The sequence below is a fragment of the Anser cygnoides genome, chromosome 3 (genome assembly GCF_040182565.1).
Source record: "Anser cygnoides isolate HZ-2024a breed goose chromosome 3, Taihu_goose_T2T_genome, whole genome shotgun sequence".
NCBI classification, from domain to species: Eukaryota; Metazoa; Chordata; class Aves; order Anseriformes; family Anatidae; genus Anser; species Anser cygnoides.
The window spans coordinates 82,566,015-82,593,124 of record NC_089875.1 but is presented as its reverse complement, the minus strand read 5'-3'; the positions used below and the strand labels follow the sequence as shown (position 1 = coordinate 82,593,124).

The 27,110-nt window shown below is 35.4% G+C and overlaps 1 protein-coding gene across 6 annotated transcripts in view; it reads right to left on the bottom strand.

Annotated features, from left to right (window-relative positions):
- Positions 1 to 681: 681 nt before the first annotated feature.
- Positions 682 to 27,110, bottom strand: part of MAP3K7 (mitogen-activated protein kinase kinase kinase 7) — a 51,930-nt gene continuing 25,501 nt past the window's right edge. For 2 of the 6 annotated variants that reach the window (XM_048049481.2, XM_048049486.2), the window contains 7 exons: positions 26,665 to 26,824; positions 24,025 to 24,105; positions 16,638 to 16,705; positions 10,213 to 10,321; positions 7,343 to 7,404; positions 6,697 to 6,812; positions 682 to 4,335 (listed from right to left, as the gene is read on the bottom strand). In XM_048049481.2, the coding sequence (XP_047905438.1) occupies positions 4,155 to 4,335; positions 6,697 to 6,812; positions 7,343 to 7,404; positions 10,213 to 10,321; positions 16,638 to 16,705; positions 24,025 to 24,105; positions 26,665 to 26,824 (777 nt within the window). In that variant the 3' untranslated portion in view covers positions 682 to 4,154. Of the gene's footprint in view, positions 4,336 to 6,696; positions 6,813 to 7,342; positions 7,405 to 10,212; positions 10,322 to 16,637; positions 16,706 to 16,917; positions 20,640 to 24,024; positions 24,106 to 26,664; positions 26,825 to 27,110 lie in introns of those variants that run through there. The other 4 variants (XM_048049482.2, XM_048049483.2, XM_048049484.2 and 1 more) reach the window with 4 other exon arrangements.

Genomic DNA, 27,110 nt, shown 5'->3' with positions numbered 1-27,110 from the left:
TCTTTCCACCCATTAAAGGCAGCAGTTCCCAAAGCTGCCTTTAGCTAACCACCCTGCAAGCTGGAAAAGGGGTAATGGCAAAGCACGCCTAATGATGCGAACACTAACCTATTTTATCCTTTAAAGTATCGCAAGTTTTTAGCTACTTGATGTAAAGCACGCAGCTACGAATATTTTTTTTTTTCATTAATACTTGTTTAGGTTAAAGTGCTGGGATTAGCGGTGATTTTAAAGTATTTTAAGACAGCTTTTTATTACTAATTATAAATTATTTGGTTTAAATTCAGTTTTGCTCTTTCATTAATTATGCTCCCATGACTAGAGTCAGGGTACAGGTGTGAAGTCAAAATATTTGTAGCAAATCTCTCAAAGTGCAGTGGGAAATCTGAACTGTCCCTGCAAGCAGAAAAGGGTCACACAGGCACAGAAGATAATCAATGTATGTTCTTACATGCACAAATGTGTATGTATCTGTCTTTATGGAACTTTGTCCTCACAGGCAGAAAGTGCTGCTCATCTAGTGACATATTTAAAGTAAAAAAAAGGTAACTGCAGAAGGCTTACCTGTCTCAGCTCAGCAGATTTTGGAAATAAAAATAGATCTATCAATGTGGATTTGATGCTTGCAATTCTCCATACCTATACACATTAGCAGTATGCATAAATGCACATAAACATATACACGGACTTATTTTTTTAATGATTCTTCTCCTCAACCAGGTCAGCACATGGAAACATATTCTGAGGGGTCAAGTGGGTACCTGTAATGCCCAAGTTGTTCAAAGCAGCTTGGAACAGATCTGAAGCAAGATTTTGTCTTCTTCACAGGCAAGGAGACAGTTAACAGGTTGCATCCATCTGTGGTATGTCAAAAGAAACTCTTAAACAATAAAAGCCATTATGACTAGGATAGAGAAGTCCCAGGGAAAGGAATTCATCCATACTGAACAACAAGAGAAGATCGCGCTCATCTTTTTACAGAGCACCAGTATGAAAGATGTGGCATTCTTAAAATATCTTTATATTCTGTCATGACCAAGACTATTCATCCAACACCCTACTTCAGCACACAGGAAGGGAAGAGCTAATAACAGAAGAATTTTCTTTTGGTGGTGGGAACAACTGCATGATGATTATCCCCCACCCAGTGTGGGATTTCATCAGAGATCAAGGATGTCCTGGCAAGTGTTGGGGCACTATTACATGTTTGTGGAAGTCTCTCAGCTTTTATTAACTAGATTCCTGATAATGTAATAAAACCCTCCAGCAGAAAGCCACACTGCTCATTCCTGAATCATATGAAATCATTCACCATTTTATATACAAGTTTTGAATTACAATCTTCAACTTCTCATCAGAAAAAAAACACAAATAAGCCTAAAAAAGCATTTTTGGTAGAACTGCACAGTGTACAGAAGCATACTTTCAATTATACAATATCTTACAGAACACATACTTTAACAAAAAGCAGAGCCTGTTACTTTTTCTGAGAAGGCACTGCCCAGACAAAATTAGATGTTTCACCTCCATTATTAGAGGAATGGCTTTAACTGGACAAAAGAGTACATGAAAAACTTCCTGAACACTCCAGATAGTTTAACAGAAAAATAAAAGTACATTTGTAAACAACTTTCAAACAAGAGCCTTAAGAAAATAATAGAAGTCACTAGAAAATTAAGCTGTTAAACTCTTAGTAGCCCAAACTGCTATGTTCTACACTTTTTTTGATACACAAGTTTTGCCACACAGAACACCTCACTGAAAATTATAGGCAAATAATTAAAGAAAAGGTGCAATTAAGAAAGAGACATCTTGAAAGCCAAAGGTCAAACTCCAAATTCCCTTTGTAAATTGCAAGAACAGCAATATAACCTAAATATTGAATGGAGCCGAGTTCAACAGCGCACTGGTAGCACAGCACTTATTTTACAATCTGAGACCCTTTTTAATGTAAACTCTGAAAACTCATAAACAACTGTTAGAAGTGACATTTGTATTAGGTACCATAAAGCTAGCATTGCGTTCACTTCCATTATTCAGAATTTGCCATAAAATGACTTTTCATATGCAATGCTGATTTATTTTAAACAAATCTGTTTTATGATGAGGCAAACCATAAAAACTGTCCTGGGAAATGATTTTGTGTATGTGATGATTATCAACCAAGCATCTCAAGTCGAGCGTTGGTATTTATGCTGCCCTACTGAATGCTTAAGCATATGTTAAGCAAGCTGCTGAACATGGAGCGTGTCCATTTTGGTAGATGGACAGATGTATGCGAACAGCAATGCTTTGGATAACTTGTGCTATTCCTAATACTACAGTTATTTTCTCCACCAATTACATTTTGCTATAAATATGTGTGCCCTTAAGTTGATCCCAATATCAGTTTCAGCTAACTAATCAAATTATCTGCTAAGGTTTGGGGAATGATAACCCTTCCTTTATTTAAGTAAAAGAGGGAAGCACTTCTTACTCCCAAAGGTTTACCAACAGTAGATTTATTTTCAAGACAGAATGACACCATTCAGTAAACTGTCAGCTACTTTTGTTGTTGACAGATAGGTTTACAAGATGTTTATTATCAGGTAGGCAAGAAGGGGAAGAGAAAAATACTGTGATATTTTTACCGTGAATGTTTTTTCCAAGTTCTGCTAATGGGCTCCTACAAATAATTATTAATTTCAAGTACGCAGAAATCAAAGTTCAGATTACCTCTCATATTTTGAGGGCTCAGCAGCTAAATTACAATTTTCTATTTTGCCTTTGCAAAAGAATGTTAAAACCCTGCCCACAACTGAGTACACCAGGAGCTTATGTAAGGAATAATTTCCTATTATATTTAGAAATGCCTCATTTCTTTACCAGTTAGGAGTTAACTCATAAACCAAATAATCAATCTGCAATGTAAATGAGTAGTTATTTTCTCCCATGTAGAAATGGTAAATAATGAGACTGATAATTATATATTCCGCTTGAATTCATTAAATGCAATTCTTCAGTCACAAAGGCAGCAGGCATTCTGAGATGGACTTCAAAGGAACTATGTTCAGATGAGCGGAATAACTGAGATTCCTGATGAAGATTGAAGCCATTTCCCTCATTTTCTTAATAGCTTCTGCCATTTCCATACTTAACTCCATTGCATAATTTGATATTTAAAATAAATTCATTTCCCCGAGTCTCTTTCTTCCTATCCAAAACAAAGTTACTTGCATTTATGGCAAATACTTTTGAGGAAATAAGTTGTAAAGAAAAAAATATTCCAGTAAGTGGTATGAAGGAAATACTTAAAATCTTGTTTTAATTTGCTTTCTGAGTTTCCTTTTAAGAATGTTTCAGTGACAAAAGCTTTGAAGGTTTAAGACACTTTAGCACGTTTTTGTTTCCCTCTTTTATACAGGGGATAAACTTTGCCCAGTGAATCACATTCATAACTTCCGCCCAGTAACTAGATGGAACTGCATGGCATTCCCCCCAAGAAAGGAAAGAAAATACAGCCTTTTACTTCAAATATTTTATGAATGCAAGGTTACAACAAATATATTAGTCAAAATGCAGGGCTATCAAGCACTGAACCAAGGATGCTGGCATCAGTTTGACTATTATTTTGCATGTGGAAAAAATATACTACGTCTACAGGTAAAAGGCATCACTAATGCATCATGAATTACTCTGGTCAGCCAACATCACCTCTGCAGCTTGGTGCATGTTTATATCCTGAAAATAATCATCATTATAAATTTGAGATGAGACACTGGAACAAAACCATTCTTAAACAGGAAAGTTTTTGTTTTGCTCTTATCGAGGTAACACCAAAAACTAAAACCAAGATCTTACAATTTTGTAGCCTCTAACATTTGTTAGGCTAGCCTTCACACAAGGAGCATGCATACAGCCACTGTTCTTGCTTTAAATTGAGGGCTGTTGGTTAATTCAAGTCACTATTTTCTCACCTTATCTGATTAACCTGTTGAACTGGATGTCCACCATAGGAAAATGAAAAAAATTAAATGATGTTAAGTGTAGCAGACAAATACAGACCACACCAAGAAGCTTACACTCATGAGTTGTCATAATAAGGGATAATAATAACAATAAAAAAAAAATCAGTCTTTTCTGTGCATATTTTCCATTTGAAAGGTCCCAGGAAATCATGATGTGCCTGGCCGTTTCTGTTGCTGATTTCTGATGACCTCTAATTGTTTTTTGCATTGCTGATAGTAAGTTGAGAGACTCTTATTTTCATCTAAGAGCTTTTTATGTTCTTGTACCAGACGGGATGTGTTTTGCTGGTCTTTTTCATCCTGGTCCAGTTCTGCTATTAGTTCTTGTCTACAGTTAAAAAAAAAAAAAAGTAATTGTCATTTATAGTCTACTTCTATTTGTGCGTAGATGACTAAATATGCTTCAAATTTTTATTTGATTATCCGTCTGAATTCATGGCTGGTGATATCTTGTGCAATAAAATTAAGTTAACAAAAAATCTTATTCTTTACTGTATTCTGAGGAGAAATTCTCTTCCAAATCAAATCCACATTTAAACCTTAAAACAGCTGTAAACCATAGACTCAATCTCTACATTTTTCCTTTTTATAATAGCTTTCAGATGTAATTCTACAGGTCACAGCAGAGCGTCTAAGGATCCACACAGAAATTTATAAATTTTTTAGCTCTAACTTTGCTTAGCTGTATGTATATTCAAAGATTCAGTAGGCAACTTAAAAGGCAAAACAGCAATAACTTAGGTAAGGTTTTAGTGAAGTGCTGTTTTCTATTTGGAGTTGAACGTCTTGAAGGTGTGGAAAGCAGAATCAGGCAGATCATTTTTACAACTGTTATTTGCGCTAATTTTTGCAGTAACTGTTCAAAATGCTTTTAGCAACTACTTTTAGAGGAACATTCTCTACAACTGTATCTCTTAATTTCTATCAAGTATATTAATGTTACATAAAACATGAGATTGCAGTTTTGTTTTTTTCCAGCATACTAATTATTTACAGGCAGAGCATTAAAAAACAAAAACCTAAAACCCCCAAAACCTGGAGTTGCCCAAGCAATTCAGTTAATGTTTCATCGTGTAAAGTTCAAAGTTGCAGGAACACTGCTTTGTGCTTTACATACCCTTACAACCCAACTTCTTGCTAGAGCAGAATTTGACTCTTGGAAAAAACACTGCAGTAACTCTGGCAACTTTACACTGAAACACTGTTTTGTACTTTGAGCTGTATATTTTAAAGCAGTGCAAAACAGAATCAGGCAGATTATTTTTGTAACTGTCATTTCACTTAATTTACGCATTAAGAATTCAATATGTTTTTAAGCAACAATTTTAGATGAACAAATGCACTGATAAACTTGCTAAAAATTATCCTACAAAACTGATGTAGCTAAATAGAATGCAGTTTGTTTTACTATTTGTTTATGAGGTGACAAGAAGGCAAGCTGCCAACAATATTTTAGCAACAAAACAGTAGAGGAGAAAGTTCCTCATGATAATTAATTGTTGCCATATGGTTTGTAATTACAGCTAAAGAAAACTTCATTAGTTCAACCTTTATAGAGTAATTACTACCTCAAACAGCATTAAATACATCAATCACAGTACTATTTTTTGTTTCAAACCTAAGGGCAATTCTGTTCTAAGAAAAACCAACTTGGAAACAGAAGCTTATTTTTATATAATTTATTGATCTAGAGGGACTATAGAAACAAAAACACAGTTACGATCTTCATGCTAGTTTCAGCATCACCTCAACGAGGTCTAAAAATTCTAATCATACTTGAAAAAAATTCTTCTCAAGATACTAAGACAAAATGAATAGATGATGTAAGGTCAATCTTAAAGTAGCTTTTTCCACATTCTGTCTGTTATTTCTCAAGTAGAAGAGGTTTAGACACACATTTTTCTCATTGCCTGTTCCACAAACGCTGAGGCCTGCAGTATCTCAGACTCTGGTGGGTAACAAGCTGGTTACTTGGTCTAGAACATGAGTATGTAATGACCTCTCAGAACTGCTCCCCAGCATCAGGAAATAGAAATGAAGGGAAGCAGAACACGACAGAATGCATTGCAAACTGAAGTTCTGAATCAGCAATAACCTTGGCCCCAATCCAACAGTACATGCAAGCAGTTGCTTCACTTATATGTGTGCACAATGTGCACTAGAAATAATCTCTTTCCTCTTACGATAAGAAAGTATGTAACAGCTTTTATGTATTAGGTGCTAAAACCCTGGTAGAAAACCACAACACGTGTCTGGATAACACTGCTATAAATGTGATTATTAACAAAAGTCAGATATAAGATAAAAACCAAATGGTTATCTACAATTTACAATTGAAAGTCTTTTATTGGACAGTGCGTGAAACAGAATTGCAAAGTTCCTCAACATTCCAGGTCTTTCACTCGAGATGATACAAACATTACTACGATGGAATGTACGCAAAGCTGCCACACACTTTAATGTAGGACCTGTCCAGAAGAAAAGTCTTAATATTGCTTAAAACTTAAGTTATGGGCTCTGAATACCTCACCTGCGGTGACTACCTCGGTATCTCTACGAGATTAGGTCTTGAAAATAACCATGCTCTATGAAATTTTACTTCATAAAGCCTGAAACAGCAGTCACAGACTTAACTAGTGTAAAAGAAACATACAGAAGAACAGAAAAAGGTTTGAGACATTTCACTTACTTCCTCTGCAACAGCAATGCAATTTCTGTCTGAACTTTCATATACTCTTGTGCCATTTTGCAGTGCTGTTCAAACACAGCCATAGATTCTTTAGAGTTTGGACATGGTGCTAGAGGCTGAAAATAAATCAGACGTTAAAAACTAATGAACTAATGAAGTCTCTGCGGTGTATTTATAACATCTTTTAAAAAACAGTAGGCTTTTAAAAACAAGTGTCAAACCATGCCCTGGAAAACTTTACTGCACTGATGCCAAAGTTGCCTCAAACCTCCAATCTGCACTTATTAATCTGACAGTCACTTTGTCACAAGGATCAAAAATCAAACTAAGGTTTAAACACACACACCCCAAATAAAGCGAATGCAACAATTTGATGCAGTAATACTCAAGCAAAAAATATCTTATTTTGACAGTCAAACTCAAATTACATTTGGTTTTAGAGATCATGTTTCCCAGGGCTTGTTTTTAATAGCTTGATCAAATCTGAGTCAACCAATCTCAGATTACATAATATATTTTTTTTAGCCTTGGTCAAAAGTTAGACTATAAACACTGGTAAATATGTGGCACTATATTTTGCAGTCCCAAATTCACACATAAGAATGTAATGCAAAACAAACCATCTAATGACACATATATTTATTACCTGTAACTGATGATCTAATGTAAGATATGCCATTGGGATGGAGTTATCTGACCCATTGGTCTCTGTAACAACACCAAGAACATTTTAATGCATTTTTAAACACAGATAATTCTATCTTTATAGGACAAAAACGAGAAAACTACATCATTTCACAATACACAATCTGAATGTGAAAAGGCAAATGGAAATAGCAGTGTTCCAATCCCAAGGCAGATGACTCTTTTTGCTTTTCTGATAAAGTTAAGAACTTCAAAATTATGGTCTATAACAGCAAGAAGAAACAAATATTAAGGTTGTTATCCTACATTTCTAGAAGCCATGTATCCACATACACGTTCTTTAAAATATTATTTTTGTACAGTTTGCTATCATGTTCTGTTTATAAAAAAATTGCCATTTCATTCTTGTTTATGAAGGATCAGCCAGCCAGCCATGCATCTAATGATTTTAAAATTAGAAGCTGTGCAAACCAGCTCTGCCAAAATAAAATAAGCGCAACCTCCTGCTCAGTTTCAAAGCCTACTCCTGGTGAGGATTTTATGTATCTTCCTCACAACATGCTCTAGGGCATTTCCTTTACTCTGCAGAGACACTTTATGGGTAGCAAGGGACCCAATACCCAATCCATCTCCTGGGCCTGGCTGCTCTCTTCTTACACTGCAGTTACTCTGGATTTCTCTAGATCTTTAATCCACATTTAACATGTTTCTGAATTCTTACAGGTTATATCTTTTGGTATCCCAGAATCTGGGGATCACAAGGTTACTGTTAAGCTTTAAGAGACATAGGAGTAAAGACACATTGAGAAACTACTAATTTTATGAAACTACTGATTTCATAGCTGCATTATTGCTACTAGAGGATTATATGGAGGAGGGTAGGTGGGAAAAAAAAGGGGCTGCTTACCCATACCCCAAAAGCACCTGCCACAGAGTAGTCGTGGTAGAGAAACTAAGGTGTTGCCCTCAAAGACTATGCTATCTCCAAGAGCAGCTTCAAAAGGAAACAGAAATAAGAGGGTGGGAATGGAGAAAAAGTGGTTAAGTGTATGCTTGTAAGGAAACTGGAAGGTGGTAAAAATAAATAAAAATAACCAAAAAACTAAAACCAGAGAGACTTAATCACCACAGAGTCTTAAATCAGAACAATATAGAAGGCCTTCCCTACATTCAATTACTGCCATTTATGGAATACTGCTACAGCAAAGGAATTACTGCAACGTTTCAAATACATCAGTACATGCAAAATATTTCAGATTGCATTCCTTAGCTTTTGGCTGTGTCACAGAATTGTAACTTTTCCTGTGATTGATTAGATTCGGCTGTGTCCTCATTTTATCACTTTGCCCGATTAACTTAATGTATTTTCTTTTACAGAAAACTAAAATTATTTATCTGTTCAGAAATGCAAATAATCCTTTGTTAATGGACTGCATAAACCTATTAAGAAAAAAATATAGGTGTGGTATATTCTGTATTTACCTGAGTATAAGGTGAGGGATTTCTGCGAACAAGAAAGCCACCATAGTAACGGACCTTACTTTAGCTCTAGTGGTGTGCTGCGTTTAAGGCCAGAGATTTAGGACAAACTGTCTTTGCACTGGCATAAGATCAGCAGCTTTCAGTTCCCAATGAATTATCTATTTAACTAATGGGCAAGAGCTTGCTTCTGTGTGAAGCAGCAATTCCCCTAAGTGCTCACTGCCTAAAGAAATTTGGAACCCCAAGTTATACGAGAGAAGGAAGGCTGTGGCAGAGGACAAGGGCTTTGGGAATTTGTGTGTTACTAGGCATAGAGTGTGATTATGCAAAGTGACAATGGACAGAAAGAAGAAAGCACAGAAGCAAAGAATAAGAGTATGCTGCCCTCCCCTCCTGCTAAAGCAGGGCAAAAAAGAGAAGTACACATCTTACTTTCAGAATCACCTTATATTTGGTAAAATATGAGTACGCATATGTACGGATATATATATATGCTGGCACAAAATCAGTCCATATGTGAGTTTCCATTTTGCAGTTGATTACAGGAAAAGAATGGCAGAATCTAATCAGTCAAAGATGAAACGGATTACAAGCAAAAGATTTCAGAATTTAAGGCACTATGAAATACCAACTTGAGATTAAGTCTAAGATTTAACATGTACATTCTGGTAATGAAAATGTAATTCTTATGTTCTAAAAAGGAATTTGTGGGCATCCATTATTTATATGCAGTCCAGTATCGGTCCATTTCATAATGGTGTGCATTATGACTTTTAAGATTGAATTCAGCTATTAAATTATGTTTACTCAATCATATTTTGTAACAGAACAACAGCGATGCTTCAGTAGAAGTATTTACATTTCTGTAGACACACTTACATTTGTTCATTTAAGACCAGTAACTTTGTGTGCACATACACATTCTGCATAAGCAAAATTACAACACGCAGATAAAGAAAAATTAATGTATTCCAGCTGATACTCACCTAAGTAGCACTTCATTCCAGAAATCAGAGCAAGAAAGCTTTATCTGTGCATTCGTAATACAAATGCACAACACTAAAATGCTGCAAGATGCCCACTCCCCAACCACACATTACAGACAAAAACTGGTGCTCTCTTAAATAGAAGCAGCACTGCACACATACAACACTTTGTAACAAACAAAATTCTTACAAGCTTACGTAACTTAACATTACCAATATAAAAAGTTTTTAAAGCCGTTGTCAGAAACAAAGCAATAATGTAATGATTTAACCTAAGCAGCATTAAAATGGGATGACACTTTAACTGCCTAATTTTCTTTATATCTAGGCACATACCCCACAGCATAATCAAACATTTATTTATTTTTAAAGGCAAAAGGTTAACTAATGAACAAAGGATTACCTGCATCATCAGGTGTCCATGGATTACGAGTTGGCTTTTCAGAGGTTGGTCCCGAGGTAGTGATCATTCTCACACTAGGACTAGATGATCTACTGCTGTTTCTACTCTCCTGAAAAGATGCAGCAAAACAGAATGACAAGGAAAGTTAACATTTTTTTTTTTCAAAACGTTCATTTTACAAAAAGGTATTAAAATGAAAAAAAAAACCACAATGTGACAAAGCCTTAACCTATATTCCTCCCAAATACTCCCTGCAAACCTTTCTTCCTGAAAGCTTTCCAGATAGCTTTATGAACTCTGTATGCATTGCAGGAATTTCATCCTCATCTCTACCATAGAAAAAGAAATGGATATAATTTTGCTATTCAGCATAATAAAAAGCACTGTTCAACAATGCATTCAAGAACTTTATATGAGAAGCACAATACTACACCTGGTAATTTTCACAATACTGTTCAATGAAATCTATCAGCTCCATAAAATAAGGAAGGAATAAAGTTTTATTTCTGATATTTAGCTGATGAATGGAACTACATTCAACTAAAAGAATGCACCTTAGTAACTGCACTAGACTGCAATGTATTAATCTACAGTTTTTATTGTGGTTCCTATGTTAACTCGGAGGTTATACAGTCCATCCTCGGAAAACATGAAGAGGTATTTTAACAAAACAATCAATTAGAACAATCAATTAATTGATTAAAACAACGAAATTAAAAATCAGGAAATTCTCACTCAAAGCAAATTAAAAACTAAAAATTCTGTAGGAACCTCCTTTACACTGAAGGAGTACTTTTACTACTTAAATCCTTTTCCTTATCAAAGCACAGAATATCTGATACTGACTTCATTATTCTACCTAGCTTCTTTTTCAGAATACTTATTTAAAATATAAATTATTGTATGCCATACATCTTCTCACAGACATAAAAGTAACATAGTAAAGGACTTAAAAGTGTAGACCCCACCGTGTTTTACAGGAAAAAAAGTCAAAAGAAAAGATGCTATTTAAAAGACAATTATTTTCAATATGGTATGCTTTCTATGAAATTATTAGCTAAATGTCCCTATTTTTTAAAAGAACCACTCAAATATACATTACCTGGAAGCTGTATTTCTTTATGACCCTGATTTCCAAATATCGTATCTTAATTTAATTTTAAAAGCCAGGATTTCAGTCAGTCAAGCATCAATCCAAAGAGTAGTAAGATCCTACACACTGAAATACCCATTATTTCATCTGCATTACAATACGTTTCTCCGGTAATTGCTTCAGTTTAAGAGGCTAGGAAAACACGCTATTAGACTGCACACACGAGACCTATAACAGTAAATGCCCATACTTTCTAAAATGAAACATCTTTAAAACAGCAATAATTTAAGTCTACTGGGTAAAACAGGGAAGTCAGAAACATGGCTCAATTATTACCTTCTCAGAGCTTTAAAAATTGTTTAAAATGTAAACCTTATTTTGCAGCAGTTAACACTGTCCCTGTGCCAACACTGAACACTTCAGTCTTGCTTGCTTATGTAATGGAAAAATGTTTCCAAACAAAGTACACAGCTTCAGTACCAATAGTTATTAAAAACGATTTTTTTTGAAGTTTCCTTACATATTTGCTTAAGCTATCTATGTTTCTCAAATGATTTCAGTCTTCACATGCTGAGGAAACTCATATGTGAGTGCTGTCTGCCTTATCAAGGGAAATACATTCATAAATATAAAGTGACATGAAACTCTGTAAGAACAAAGAAATTGCCAAACTGGGACTGAAATTTATCCATTAGTCTTGTATTCCTTCTTTGACAGAGCCACCGCAAGCAACATGAAGAGGAGTAGCTTCATTTTTTTATTGACCGTTTTATGTTAGTAGCCAGAAAGTATCGTAGAAATAATCCAATGGAATGATATTATCGGGATGACCACATCAGATATTTTGAAAAAGCTTTTGTGTTGAAGTCTTTGTTGACATTATGAAGATTTAAGTGGCCTAGCTTACTGTTTACTGTCAGTGTGCTCGGATATGAATGAAAAATAAATATCAGAAGATAGAGCAAGCATTTTTAATGGGGTCTAAGTCCTTAAAGCAAAAAGAGATTTGTTGAGTACGTAGTTGACAGCAAGGGGGACCCAAGAAATGTTCTAGCTAGGGTAACTAGCAAACCATGCTATACGGGGGGTGCTTGCTGTACCGGATTGCTTTGGTCCATCAGCACAGTAAAACCACTTCCGCGATAACACTGTTTAGATGAAATTACTAGAGACAAAAGTGAAGGATTCCTATCTGGGGCACATTTTAAAAGCACCACAAAATCCAAGGGAAGTTCCCCAAACTGAATAGCTGCTAGATTACAGTGGTTGAGTGTGCTAAGTGAGATACTTCAGCTCTCCTGGCATCGCACTAGACCACAGCCACCTTCCCTGACACCAGCTTTGCTGACAGGTAAGCCAGTGACCGCTTTTCAGCAGCCGGTTTCTGTCATTCCCTCACGGATATCCTGCCATCGTTGCCTCCTCCAGGTATCACAGTATGCAAAACACACTTTCTGTAAGGTTTCTCTCAAACCATCTTTGCCAGGTGGCCAAACCTTTTAGCTTCTTAGTTACCATTTCTCAAAGGCTTAGCATCTTGAAAAGCTGACTTGCTCTAAGAAATAACATCTCCCCCTTCTCGGAACAGCATGTTTTTTTCTGAGTTTAATTGAAACAGGCAACCAAATTTAAAGAAATCAGCGGTACTAGCCCTTTCTCCTCATTTTCTGCAGACTCTATCTCCCTATGAAATGAGAGAAAAAAAGTGCGTCTGTGACCAATTGCACAATCTCATGGACAGAATGATTCATCTGTATGGTTTCAGATCCCATGAATTCTCACACTTGCATGCAGGCATGTATACTCAAACCCTGCCTCTCAACTGTTCAATATAGTACACACTTTTCTTTAACACATTAATTTTTTCCACTTCAAAGTAAACTGAAAGTAGAGAGGCCCAGTGACAGTTAAAAAAAAAAAACACATTTAAAAGAAGTATTTCTGATATTATGATGGCATTGTAAAGGATGATATATACCAATATGACCCCATAAAAATATATAGACAAGGATGTCTTACTGATATCTTATTGCAATATGCAGTTCTTTAACGATTATGTCAAATAAGTTCCTAAATCTACCTGTGTAAAATGCCAAATTTTGCAATGGAGACTCAATCCTGTATAAATAGCAGATTCGTTGTGTTCAATCTAGCCTCGCAAAGCTTTTTATGGCTGCAGTTCAGAGTCTGCACATCTATTTGTGTTACAAAGATGTTTAGGCAAGAGCAGTACTGGTAATGGACAGACACCGCATAGTCCTAAGGGGTTTTTAAAGTGCATGTACAGGCAAATGGAAAGGCAGAGGAATCAAGTCAGTGGAGAAAAAAAAGATTACATGCAAACATGAGTGGACCATCCCAATACATGTATAGAAACAAATGGGAATGGACATCAGACTGTAAGAAGATCGCACCAGCGCTGCTCATGTCACTTGGAGTCGAGTCTAAGGTCAGCAAGTACTAGAGCACAAGACTTTCATCAAGTTCTGTGAAGAACAGGGCTTTATAGACGTGATCTCAACAGCGAGCCCTTCCGATGGCTGGTCCAACTAGAACTTTACTATAATTATACTAAACCTTTGGTGTTGTGTATTTTCCTACCTAAGCTCTCAATGTAAAAGTGTAAGCTGAGTACTAAAATCAACTGCAAAGCATTATTACTGTCTGTTAATTTTGATAGCGTCAGTAAGACCATTACTGGAAAACATCCTAAATCTCTGAACACACACACACACACAAACACACAAAAAAAAGTATTCATCACCATACAAACCATACAAAGAATTCTTCTAGCACTACACAGAAAGAACAATCATAAAACATACAAGAAGGTTGGATGAGAACAGACCAGAAGCTAGGCAGGGAGTCTTGGTCTACCCTTGTCAGGCAAGCACCAGAAACTTTGGTACATTTGTTATTAAGTACAGTGTTTTCTTCCACCTTAACAGAAAATCCATTCCAAGTTGGAAAAACCTTCCCAATATAAACAAAGCAGAAAACATCAGAGAATCATTTTCTACTGACATGTTGGCAATTTCAAGAAAAAAACAAAAACACCACATTTAGTAAGAAGATTTCTCATCAGCCTTACAGTGTATCAGTCAAATGGTTTTAAATCATCGTCATAATAAAAAAGCAGTACCACAGCAAAATTTTGAGCAGGACAAGGGCTTAAAAGGACTGGGTGCGGGCGTGGAAGCACACAGTGCGGTGGCAGCTCAGTGAAGGCTACGCCAAAGGGTGGGTGTAAGAGAGAATGGAATGCAGGGAAGAAGGATGTTTGCAATGAAGAGAGGGAGGGGGAAAGGGATTTTCATGTTAGAAAGGATAACCTATATATGGTATGGTGCATATGGGGAGATACTATAAACTGCCCAGAGCTACACTAGTTACAGATGTGTTTTCTGCTTTGGCTTGTAGACTGCTTATACACATACCAGTTCAAGATTTTAGTAAGAATTCAAGGCAGTGAAGTCCAAAGCTATAGAATCCTAAAAAGAATACTTTTAGGTCTTCTCCTCTAACTACGTTGTGCTTGCTTTCTTAATTGTTTCCCAATTGAATTTTAATATGCGTATTTACATATATAAAAAGTTAGAAAAGGCTGCTGAAACCAGTGCTTTCTCTTCTCACACCAGAAAAAGGTTGTGTGTGAAAATTTATTATGCACTGTCCATATAAATAAATTTCTTCCGAAGTGCATTTTTCGTGCCTGTTAAAATGTTATGTTTTCCATGTCTTATCATAACCTTTCCAAAATGTGCAAGATAAAAGAAGGTAATTTTAATTCTTCCATTTACATTTCCAATATATATATGCTATCAGAAGGAAGAAAGCAAAATGTGATTCTGGTACTTCTACAGACCCTCATCAGAAACTGGGGAGGTAAACAAAACTTTTTTGTACCCTCCTGGCCACAAGGACAATTTAGCTAGAACATCTACATAAGCAGTAGAATAGCTTTCAAAGAAAGGTTTTCAAAAAGCTACTAATATTTGAAGTAAACTGGAAATTCTATATTTTCAAATATTAACTACTCATTAAAATGAACAGAATGAAGAACCTAAAATAAAAAATATAATTAAAAACATTCATACACCAAATCAGTTCAATTTGGTATAAATGTTGCACCATTTCTTCATTTTTTCCCCCAAGTCTTCCATAATTTTTGTTTTACTGTTAACCAAATAGGCTAATCAATTTCTTTACTAAATTTTGCAGATTCATTTCTTTCTAAAACACCTGCCTTCTCTGAAGATATTAAAATGTATTTAACAGTCATTCTATTATTTTCTAATAGATGTAAATTCTATCTTAGTAAATTAGCAGTAAATTCTACTAATAATATCTGTTATTTTTTATAATATCTATTTATGAGGTTTCTGTGGCTTTCACACTCTATGGAATTAAAGAAAGATCAAATGTTGATCGCTCTTAAAGTTGATCACCCCTAAAGTTACCACCCATTTTAGATTACTGCAGTATGTTGTTTAATATGGAAACTTGATTAACATGATGAACATGCTAAGCTCCCATTTTCCCAACATACAAACAATAATAGGAACCTCAAAATTGCTAATTCACACTAGTGATGAAGTATCCTTTCTGAATTACTGAAACAGACAAGGTAGCAATTAAAACACAAAATAAACACAAAATAAACACATCTGAATGAAGCATCAGCCGTACTTTTCTCATTTAAGATGTTCCTGGTATATTTTCAGTTATATATAGTATAACACTGTCTGTTACCATGGCACTTACAATACCAGATATGAAATTATAAAATGTCTTATTGAGATAGTTTTATTTTTTTGTAACATAACTTTGTGATAACACCTTCATAGAAAACTTTCACAAGAAATGGAAAGATACTACTCTAAGTTACTGTTTGGGGCTCAGAGATTCAATAATAAATATGCTTATAATATTAATGTGCATTTTTTTTTTATTTTTATGCAAGAAGTGAGTCTAATGTATGTATAACTGCTTCAGGCAATCATAAGTAGTTATTTCAATTGTTTTCTACACAGAAAGACGTAAGGGCTTTCCTGCGTAACACCTGCCCTGAGCCAAATTGAGTAGTACACACAAACGATTTGTACATAAAAATGATAAATACTGTATAAGCTATATAGAAATCACTAGTCATCTAGAGCTCATTCATAGATTATCCTCGTGGTATCGGGTTTAAATGCAATAAATGTCACTGCATTCAAGCTTCCACATGATTTCTACAGAAGTATCAAAGGTAGAGATTTCCAAACCAGTTTCTCTATACAGATACAGCATCAACTTCACTGAAAGATAAAGAGGAGATGAGAGACATTACCTGACTGGACTCTGTTCCAGCAACAGTAAGATCTTGAATGGATCTGCGCCTCTGCTGTCCGTTTCCTGCTGGGAAAAAACAAAACAAAACAAAAACAAAACAGTGAAATCTATTCAGAACAAAATAAGAAGGGTGCGACTGTTGCAGAGGAGCTTGGAATTTGTACAAATCCACAGAGAGAAAGGGAGAGAGGGGGAGAGAGAGACAGCTGCAGAATTTTAACTCAAAACATGCTGGCCTGTCAACAAAAAGTATCCCCCAATACAATAACCACTCCTACCACATGAATTGCTGCTGCACTCCACTCCACCATCTTCTGTCACATGTATTTGAACAGGCTCAGGACTCGGGGCAGGAGCTGATGACGACATCTATTTCGAGTGCGTTACGTTATGGGGATTTCTAAAAGCTAGACTGCGAAGATAACACGCTGCCAGCTTTAACCTGTTGCTCTTTGGTATGCTCAAGTAACATAGCAAGGACTTCTGCCTGTGTTTCGGTTCCCTCGCTAAAACCAAGAAGCGAAGGTGCTTCCTTCTGGGCAAAGTGAAAGCTCTCTCTCTCCTTCAGATAAAGGAAACTATGCCCTATTCTCATGCTCTGAAAAGTGTGAAAAGGGGACTGTTCAGCTAAATCACATCTTGCTATCAACCTCCTGAGCACAATGCTGTAATCTTTTCCTCTTCTCCTTCCACCTGTTAGCAATTATCTACTTGTGACAGCTACATAAAACAGTTTAAATTTTAACACTGACACTCAATCAAAGGCATTTCCAGGAAACAAAGTCTCCTTAAAAATAAAAGAGATTATGCAACGGAATCTCCCTAACTACTTTGATTTTTATTACTGTGATTGTTTATATTGTCTCTTGAGAGCAGGTCAGCTGTCCAAAAGGAAACACCAAAACGTCCTGAGTAACAGCTGACAATGCTCAAAATTCTTGGTCTTAGATCTGCATTACGTAACTTTTCTACTAGAGGGTAGCATCTCAAACATGTACTACAGCAGCGGCAGCCCCTAACCCATCAACCACGCACTCTGCAGCCAGCCAAATTCACTCAAAGTCCTGTAACAGGCACCTATTTTTTTTTAAACCTTTTAGATATTTATTCAACATAATTTCAGTATTACTTCACAGCCTATCTTAAGTGTTTTGATTCGCAATAGTTACAACAAAAATGTAAGACTATCTATGCAATATGAATCAATACATTTAAGGTATCAACTTAATAATTCATAAATCATTGTTAATAACTTAAATATAGGTACTATCGCATGTACGAACACATTACCACAAAGCAGCCATACCATATTGTCAGTGTCACTTCACCAATTTGTCATAACATTTTAGAATATAAAATTTCTAGGAAATACTATGAGAAACAAGCATATTCGAAATATCAAGAAAGATTCCAGAAAAGGAGTATATTCTTTACCCTGACTACAAATGAATTTTAATTGCAACTTTTTTGAGGTGTTGATCTTTTGCTTCTGAAATTCAAAGAATGTATATACTTACCTAAGCATCAATTACTATTATGTTTAATACTTTTCCATGAAGATACTAGGGATGAAGTGAATGACAAATCTATGTCAAATTTTTGAACTTGTTCATTTGTAGTGAACTTTTTTCCACTAGCTGACCATTTAGAAACATGTTTATACATTTAATAGAATTATGTACTGTAGATACTTCATCTGGCTGGCACAGCTGATCTCAATACTCAAGATACGGATGATCCACCCATGACTGACACAAAATTATGTGCACGTTTCATTCAACAACACTGTTCTAAAATTAGCTCAGCTGAAATAAGCTTGCAAAAATATCTGAAATTCTCATTTCAGATTAGCAACATTTGTGAATTTAAAGAACCCGGCACATGTGTTGCTGAAACATTAGAACATGGCTGCCAAAAAGTTAAAATAATCAGGGTGGGGTGAAAGAAAAGAAAATGCTTTGGGATGGGGAGGGGCCAAAACTACTGTGTTGCAATAAATGAATACCTTTAAATGAAATATCTCCAAGTTAGTAGCATGAGGGAAGAGCAAGCTCTACTAGGCAATGCCATTTTAATTAGTGTAACTACTGCAGACATCTGGCAAATAGCTTAGACAAAGCAGAAATAGACTACAAATCAACAAATACTTATTGCTCCAGATTCAAGATAAATTCAGTTGAAAAGTACACTATGTAACATGTAGTTTTTATTTGAAATTATTACTCCTACTTTTCTATGCCTTCCTTTCTCAATTTTAATCATGTTTTTACCTCTAAATTCATTTCAAACTCCTAATTTTTCCTCATTATAAAAACTATTTCGTAAGTGTGCAGAAGTTAACATGATGTACCATGTCAGTATTTTAACAGTTTACAGGACTGTAAGACTAGAAATCAATGAGCACTCAATTACACATCTGTTTTGAGAGCTTTAGTGAAAAAGCTCTGAATGCCTCATCACCACCTGAAATGCTGAAAGACCTTAATTTAATTAATTGCACCGAAAGAGAAATAGACCCATAAACTCATATGGCATTCATGGTTCAAGTGATTACTGTAACATAGTTCTAGAAGTTCCAAACAGTACCTGGGGACTTACGCTTTCAGGTTTTCTTAATATGCATAGCTTGCAGATGAGAGCTACAATTATTGGAATATCCGAGTTACATTCTGTCTAATAACATACGGATATATCAACTAAAAGGGCAAAATGAAAGTGAAAAAAACGAGGGGAGTAAGAACAGAGAAGAGGAAAGAGCAAAATGATGCTCAGAGGAAAGCAGCATTAATTGCTGAATTACCAAGTAGTCAACAAAATCAAGAGAAAATAAAGCAATCACTACATTCTCAAATTAGTTTCATGCCACAAAACATTTCATACAAACAGTAATTTAAAATTTGTTCACAACAAAAGATTTGCACTGGTAAAGTATACATTCTCTTCTCATTTCCTTTGCTTTGTCTCCATTTTCCCATTTCTTCCTCCAGCTCCTCCCTCCTTTCCTCTATTTCACCTTCCTCGTCTCATTTTCACTTCACACCATCTTCTCTTCCATCATCTTACTGCCTCCTACCTGCCTCAGAATTCTCATTAATCTCTCCTCACCAATATACTTGGCCTCAAAAAAAAAAAAATTCACACACTGTTGTTTGTTTTCTAAAATATAATTCAAAACATACAGAAAATTTCCAGCATGAGCTGCTCCACATGCTCTAGCGAAACCAGTTACAGCTTCCTGCTAAGGCTTTTGATCATCCCTCAAATATCCAAAGCAGCTACACACTCTTCTCCCTGCCCTATAGCAGATACTTGCTGTCTCCTTTTACACTTTCACAAACATACATGCTGCTTGTTCTCTTCTCTTTAAGGCAACAGTATTTTGTTTGTATATCTGCAGCCAAGTACAAACACACACTCCCTCTTCTTTCATCTCTCCTGTTTTCTCATTCAGACTCCCTCTTCTGCTCCTGCTCCCTTCTTTTTCAATTTTGTCCTCGGGGATCCTTCTCTCAGTTCCTCCCTGATCATGTTCTCCGAACCTTATTCATACACCGTACTCTCAAGAGCTTTCCTACAAGAACCAAACCTCCCTTACAGTACAGGATGATCAGAATTCAATAGCGTTAGAAGACAGTTTAAAGAAGTTAAAACTTTGATTTGGATTCCAGAAGAATTAAGTGATCTGGGGAGACAAGGGCAGGATTTCTGGCTTATACAGGCTTTGAGGTAGATGTAGAAACTACAGATTAAAGCATCTATGATTTCTATGATTCCTATTCTAAAGATATTCAACAAAATGTGTCTATCCTGAGTAATCGTTTATGCAGTGCCAATGCTATAAAAATATTTTAATGCTGTGGTACAATTTTAGATGACAAAATTAAAAAGCCAAATGCATTCATGCTGTATGCACGAGCTGTTTAACACTGCCAGTGAAGAAAAGGCATACTTTAAAGTATATACTTTATACTAAAGGCATACTTTAAAGTAAAGATACTGCTTGACTGGTTTGTATCCAAAAGGCGTTCTGATTATTTTTCTTGATCAGGTTAAAACTATATATCTTTTTTCTTTTACACACATAGCTATTTAAGCCTTTTGTACTTACTAGGGTTTTTATTTCTCACATATACATATGAAAAAAATAAAAAAAATATAAAAATACTGTTGCATATTATCTGTACTATACTATGTATTACGTATACAATAAAGGGAAAGAAAAGGATACTTTACCTGGCTATCTGGCTACAGTCTACCACCACTGAAAATTCATTTGCCAAGCTGTCACAATAAATTGGAACTTGCTGACCCATTTTTCAGTTTTTAAGTTTTGTAAACTAGTAACAAAAATAGAATCTTGAATCAAAGTAATTTCTGTTTATACTTACTCGAAAGTATTTAGAAACAAGAGCAAATGCATATTAAAAATTTCCCCTTCTGCAAACATGTTGCCCTCAACTGATAAAAATTTGTATTTTATAACCTTGGTAGCATACCAAGGTTCATGGATGCAATACTTGGTTGAACCAAGCATACTTGGTTCATGGACGAAAATCAGCCAAGGCAAAACCCATTACGAAAAAAACCCCAACAACAGCAGATGTAGTACTCATGCTTCTAAAATAGCCCAGCCCCAAAGCAGCTGACTCACGGTAACATGCCTGCCTGCCTGGTGCCCTCCCCTCTGCGGGAAGCAGCTGCTCAGCAGAAGCTCAGGCAGCAGCACGGACAGTGTCAGCACTCACTCTTCCCACAGACAGACGTGCCCAGGGAAGGTCGGACGAGCTGGGTACGTGGCAGAAGTGCTAAGGAACATAATGGGGTGGGATCCAGACAGAGGTGCCAGTTTGGAGAGCTTGGAAGTACGACTGGAAGGGGAGAAGTGTGCTAAGAGGCTAGGACTGATAGCCACGTACTGAAAGTGAAAGAGTAAGGAAAGGAATGAGGTGAGAAATAGGCCACCATATGTTGTCTTAATAAGAAAAAATAGAGCAACATGCTTTTGAGAAACCGCTTTGAGGATACAGACAAATATAGTTAGTTTATTAGGAAGCTGGTCATTTTCATGTCACGTAACAATTAAGCTCTGCTTTAATACTAGGGACATGTTCTTTTTTTTCCTGGCCCTGCAATTCTTCCTGGGAAGCTGTTCTGACTAAGAGACATCTTTTATTACACAGCCCAGACTTATTTGCATATTTACACCTTTTTTCTTAGTGCCAGTACTGTGTCTTCTAGCTTAAACGCTGCTCTCTTCCCAGTCTTTAGCTGCAGATCTGTCTACAGGAAATAAATTACGCATTTCTCGGCTTTCATTCTGTGGGCTAGAACAGCCGTGCTTTTCCACTTTCTTCTTCATACTTTTCATACGATCCAAGTAGCTTTTCTTGCTATTATTTCAGAGTTCACGTTTCTTTTATAGCTCAACACACTATTCTGGCTGCCCAGTATACTACGTTGAATTCCTCAGAGATCAGACCTCAACAAGGGCCTGTAAAATAGAATTAGTGCTTTTTAGTCTCTCTTGGAAATATACCTCTCAAAAGGAACTGTAAGCATTGTTTCAAATGCAGTGTATGACCCTGAATTTTACCCTAGTTCTGTGTCCCCATCTGCCCCCCCAGTCACAACACAATTCATCCTATGTGATACTCGAATCCTCCTATTTATTATTAGTCACTCTTGATAACAAAATTCGCTGTTAACACTTCATTGCTCATTTAGGGCTTATTGAATGCCTTAAGAGTGAACTTTGAGAAAATTAATTCCTATGCTTGCTCCAATCCTATACCTTCTTTCATTTCTACAGGTTGCTATTTCTCTTGTATCTATTCCAAATTTATGTTAGAATTCCCATCTTGCCAAGTTCAACTAAAATAGTCCAGGTGAAGGGCATCTAAATGACTTCCTTTTCCTAAATAAGCAAAACCTCAAAAAGGTATCTGATATGTTTGGAACAATCTATTTTGGGAAAGCCATATGATATGTTTTCACTGACCTTTTAATTATTCTTCTCTAAAAGTTTCAAAGTTTTTTTTTGAAGCCTTATGTGCTGCTGCAGACAGACAGTACATGCAGACGACAGGTGCCCTGTAAACTTTTAGAGCATGTTTGCTGAGCTCCCATCACTTATTGACACCGTGAAACTTGACAGATCCTTTCAGAATATTGCTTCACTTTCTCCTTCCATGTTCTCAAGATTTCTTTTATGCCGCAGAAGGCCAGGATTGTCTGAAAATTACAGTGGAAACCTAGTAAACTTACTAGGTGATTTGTTAGCCTCAGTGCTGAATAGCTTTTATTTTCACTGACTGTGCTATTTTTCCTTGGAAGCTACATTTTGACATTCTTTATTTTTCACGTAAGCTTCAATAAAACTATTTGAAACTTTTGTGCAGAACTATATCTTCTGCACTCAACTTTAAAATACCCCCCCCCCCCCCCAACATTTATATGGAAACCTCCTCAGATGACAAAAATTTAGAGTAGGGGTCCACAGGTTTTAGTGGAACTCTCGATTAGCAATAGATACTATTACTTGCAACTCCTGACAAATCACTTTGAAATGGCTTGCATACCACTAAGGGTATACCTGTCACAGTTTGGGATTGATTGTAATTATTTTTAGGCTTTAAGAAGTATAAAATGAACCACTTGGACTGGAAAAAATAAAAGATGGGAATGTAAAAGATATATTTCTAACTCAATGTAAATTTGAGATAGATTAGAATTATTCATTAAGGTACCAACAGAAATTACCAGCTATGGTGAGGATTATCCTGATCCTCTTCCTGTCAGAAGCTTGTCTTAATAATTTTAGTTTATTTTAAACACAACAGAAATACCTCATGCAAACACATTTTAGCTCTGGAAAACTGTAGTCAAATGTAAAAATTCCACAGATTAAGCTTTAATCTTGTTTAATCACATGTATTACACAGATTTGAAGTTCTGTACATAGTGTGTTTAAGTCTTTTGCTCTACTAATATTTGATTAGATTAAAACGGTTGCTCAAACACTACAAAGATCAGGGCAATATAATTATCCAGACAGTAATTTTTCAACTGATGTCCGTCTTTGCCAAATGATGTACTGTAATAAAGTTCTGCCTAGTTTTGTTCTATAATGAGAATCTAACATCAGGATCATAAAAGTACAAAGTTCTTTATTAGCAAATGTAAGTTAGACTAGAAGATCAAAACCTTCACTGATAGAAGTTAGTACTAAAAAGATCATGCTCCTCTTTACAGAGGCATTAAAAAAACCCATGTTGGGCTATTTCTAGGTCTGTCCTAGAGCAGCTGGAGCAAGAAGTATTTTTTAAGCAGTCTGATCATTATTCCAGCATCTTAACCAATTGACCCGTTCACCTGGTCTGCGATACCTGGTATGATGATCTCAGGGACATCCAGAATGTTGCCAAATGAAGCAGTTTTACGATGGCCTCGTTTAGGCTTGGAATAGGCTGAAAAAATACACATACACAATACACATGCAAAACACTAAAATGGCAACAGCAAAATTATTAAATTTGTAATATTGCATTTTTCATAAACTTTGTTAAACTGTAGTTCATGCAAAAATATTTCATGCAGAATAAACTGCATTGCCTTCCACTCATGCTTACACATAGTAAAGCAACTGTTAAAAAGCAAAAACACAGAACTAGCCATCAATACAACACCATGTAATTAGTTATAGTTAGCAACACAAAAGTCAAACACAGAAAGCAGCATGGCAACAAGAAGGGAAAACCAAATGTAATTATCCAAACAGAGAACAAAATAAATTATTTCAGATCACCTGTATATTCAGAATAAATTCTTGATTGCCTGAACTTATGTAACACTTCCTCTTTAGTGCTGGGCATAAGCTATTTTATAAACAAGATTAAAAGTTGGATACTTCTGTTTCTTTGAATCACCTCCTGTTAAAGCAAACCTAACCTGTCTCTGAAAAAAAATGCTTATTGTTACTACATTGCACAAACATTCCTGCCTTCCGTTATTTTGCCCTTTGAGTGAAGATTTTTTGTTTTGAAAACTGGATACCACTACAAACCTTTTCATTTCTGAATGATGTTCAAGAAACATACTATGCTTTGGAGTAAAATTTGTTTTTTTAATTATTATTCTACTGCTTCAGTAGCTACAGATAAAGTTTCCATTTAGTGAAAAGTCTAAATACAGCTCCCAAAGGCAGAATGTTGCAGCACGTTCATCTAAAACTGAACGTAGAATAGTGGCATGTATTATGTGATTTACTCTAAACACTTAATCTAGCAATAGATGGAACAAGAAAATTAAAAAAATCTTGACTATTTACTCTCAACAACAGCACAATTCTCACCCAGTCACAATTTTTTCCCCAAGTCACAACATATTATTTCTGTCACAGAGTTAACAAGATTAAAAAACAAAGCAAAAAAATCATACAACGCCATTTCAGCTCTTTCTGAAAAAGGTATGGTCAGATGGGTTTGACCCGATTTCTAGTAGTCTACTGCATGAAGTAATTAAAAGAAAAACAAATAAAAAACCCACCCCAAACTCTACTATATTCAATATATTCTTTTGTTTCAAGAAGAAACCTTACAGTCACAATGACAACAACAACAAAAAAAATATTCTGAAATAATGGTTACCATTCAAAACAATGTACTTAAGGAAGACAAACCAGGAAAATTAAAAACTCACACAAAAGGAAGGCCAGAGTTATCTTCGCTAATGTCAAAACTTTACATTGACTTTAGAGTGTCAGTGACTAAAGTGAGTCCTGACATTTTAAAATAAAAACGCATATTATTATTATCAGGTAAGTACACAGCTGCCGTCTGTGTTAGGAAACCTTTAGGGATATTCAGGGTGAGAAGTGTTGCACAATCATTCAGTCAAAGACTGACAATACAAAAGACAAATCTTGGAATAAGGCTTTAAAATAAGAACATAGAAGTAAAAAGTATATAGGGCAAGATAATATTAACCTATGAGTCTCTTCAGTATTTAATAAAACAAGATCCTGGAATAATCATAATATAATGAACAACAGTAAAATCATTGTTGTGCAAAAGAAATCAGGATATAATGCATATTTCCTTACTCCTTACAGTTCCTTGATTAATTATCAGATTGGTAGAGAAATATTAGATCAACTACATAACTCTGGACTAACCAAAGTAATTTTGTCTGATTATGGTATATAACCACAGATTTAAATAAAGAGTTCCAGATATGAAAAACTTAAAGCTCGCATAGATTAACAAACAATATCCTTGATGAAGAAAACAGACAAGAAAGTGTTTGCCAAGTATACACATTTTTATTAACTCAATCTTTTGGGAAGAACTAAGATTGCTTTCACCATAAAATTAAGTATTTATACTTGCGCATAAATTCTAATTCACTCAAGGACTCAAGGATTTAGATACAACAGTTTATAGCTACCTGAAATAAAGCATCTGAAGCTATTTATTACTATTTCTGAAACAAAAGATACCAATGCTTTGTTCATCTGATGAATAAAATGTTTATCTTTTTGAGATATGTCAAAGTGAATTTTAAAAGTTATTTGGGAACATGCTGAACTTTAAACCTACCTCTTCATTTTTAAGTACTAGAGGAATAACCTTGAAGAAAATGTTATTTTAGAAATAATTGTGATGGAACGAGATGGAAAAACATTATTTCAGATGCAAAGGATAAAGCTTGTGCATTTGGAACTAGACTGATATTTAGAAGTCTCACAATGATTTTAGAAAGGTGAAAGTCTAATTCGACAATAGTAATCTCTTCCCTGACCTTATAAGTACCTAATTAAAGTACTCAACCTGTCTGGCAGTTGAATATACAACAGTGAATGAAGTAACTTTCCCCCACAACTAATAAAGGACAATAAAGACTACATGAAAAGTTAAAGTATTTTCATATGGCTAATTTTATTAACCTTCTCTAAGATTGTCTTAAAAAAAATCCTACTTATTTTCTTCTTACCAATTCCTTACTCTGTCTCCCAAACGTAATTTTACCTGTGGTAGAAGGTATTCTTGCTTCTATTTCAGACATGTCAGCACTCATCCTTTTCGCTTCTCCTGAGACAAGGGCTGACTGTGGTCGCCCACGAACATCTGACAAGCTCTCCACACTGCTCCCACGAGATGGGGGTAAACTCAAACGGCCAGGTTCACCCTGTTTCAATAGTTACATTTTAAAGAGAAAGAAAAAAATTCTGCAGAAGCCCTTCCTTGATATGCTCAGTATGTAGGGTAAAATAATTTCTATAACATAGATATTTTCTATAACAGATTTTAAAAACAAGTCAAAAATTTAGAAAATTTTAGAAAACGTTAAAAACACAAAAATGTCATTTAAGAACCAAATATCTTGCATCTTGCAACTTTCAAAATAATTAACTTTAGTTGCATTCAAATTGAGGAGAATTAGGACAGTATTGTCACAAGATAATATTGTTTTT